General features: G+C 59.0%; 1 protein-coding gene across 1 annotated transcript in view; it reads right to left on the bottom strand.

The window, feature by feature from the left end:
- Window positions 1-449: 449 nt before the first annotated feature.
- RNF115 (ring finger protein 115) overlaps window positions 450-1,477 on the bottom strand; it is a gene marked incomplete at both ends in the record, with an annotated part of 3,480 nt that continues 2,452 nt past the window's right edge. The window contains one exon of the mRNA XM_010190746.1: window positions 450-543. Coding sequence (XP_010189048.1) covers window positions 450-543 — 94 coding nt within the window. The remainder of the gene's footprint in view (window positions 544-1,477) is intronic.

The raw sequence follows: 1,477 nt of genomic DNA, 5'->3' as shown, positions 1-1,477 counted from the left end.
GCGCGGGGGGAAAGAGGTGCCGGACCTCGGCGGGGGGAAAAAGGTCCCGGACCTCGGCGGGGAAACAACCCCAACTTCAACAGGAAAAGGTCCCAAAGCTCGGCAGGGAAATGTCCCAAATCTCAGCAGAGAAACAACCCCAACTGCAACAGGAAAAGGTCCCAAAGCTCGGCTGCCAGCCCTGCCCTCAGCCAATTTGAAAGGGGAGAAAGCAACACAGCAAACCTGGCTCTGACGACACCAGCAGCAGCAGCGCAAACAGGAGGTTTTGAGGAGAAGGGAAAGCGATCAGGGGGTTGGGAGGCCAAAACGGCAGCGCAAACAGCGCAGGATGGAGGTGTTTGCTGAGAGCCGAGAGCCCCAGCAGGAACAAACACCAGAGATGGCAGCGGGGTCTGCTGAGCTGGAAAACTCGAGCGTTCCCAGCCCGAGGAAGCGCTGTCACCTACCGACTTGTTCCTGAGTCACCGTCACCGTCGGGAGCGACGAGATCTTCTCTTTGTCGGCTGGAGGCGGCCCCGTGTTCTCCAGCTGCCCCAGGAGCTGCGGGGGAGAAAACACATCGTGCTCGGGGGCTTTGCCATGCAGAGCATCACCGAGAGCTGCATCCCCAAACTGCACCCCTGGGGACACCTCGGACCCGGCCCTAAAGCCCCTGGGGTGACAGATGTCACTGTGAGACACCCAAAACGTTCCTGCTGCCCCCAGACTCAGACCGTTTCATCCCAGTTTGGATATTCAGGGGAGCTCTCCCTCCTCCGCAGCGACATTTTCGGCGTTCAGACCTTACTGTCACGCCTTCCCGTCTTGGCAATCCCACTCCTAACATCGCTGCCCTTGCTATTTTTCTCCTGCAGGAGTGAAGGGTGGGAAGGGAGACACTGCCATGGATGTGGGAGAGCTATTCCTGGAGGATTTTGAACCAAAAGAGGCTCAAAAAGAGCCCTGAAATGCAGAAACCAGGGACACGGAGCATCTTGGGCCTCTCCAGGGTGTTGGGAGGAAGGAGGTGACGTCCAGGGCCATAAAAAAGCTGTTTTAGTGGAGCATGGCCACCAAACCAAGGTGTTCCTATGGCTCTGCACCTCCTGCGTGGGGTCTCGGCTGTTCAACAGGGGCTGAGCGCGAGCTGCAGCGCCACAATTTCACAACTCATAGGAATTTTATACCATTAAAGACCTAAATTCACCCGGCAAATCAGCTCCAGCGGGTCCAGAGAAGCATTTGGAAGAGCCTCATTTATTTGAGGGCTGCTTTAAGGTGGCACAAAAGCCCGGGCCGGGCCGGGCAGATGCGGCTCCGAGCTCGAACGGCGACACCGAGCCCTGCCCTGCGCTTCTGGGGCTCCGTTGGTGCGGGTGGGAGGAGGAAGGCGCCGTCTGCGAGCGGCTGTGTGGGCTGCGGGCTCATTTTTAGGATGCGATGAGGAAGGCGGGCGAGCGACGCAGCCGGGGGCCACTCGGGACGCCAGCAGATG

The sequence above is a fragment of the Mesitornis unicolor genome, unplaced genomic scaffold, assembly GCF_000695765.1.
Source record: "Mesitornis unicolor isolate BGI_N332 unplaced genomic scaffold, ASM69576v1 scaffold25280, whole genome shotgun sequence".
NCBI classification, from domain to species: Eukaryota; Metazoa; Chordata; class Aves; order Mesitornithiformes; family Mesitornithidae; genus Mesitornis; species Mesitornis unicolor.
This window is presented reverse-complemented; position numbering and strand designations above follow the sequence as displayed.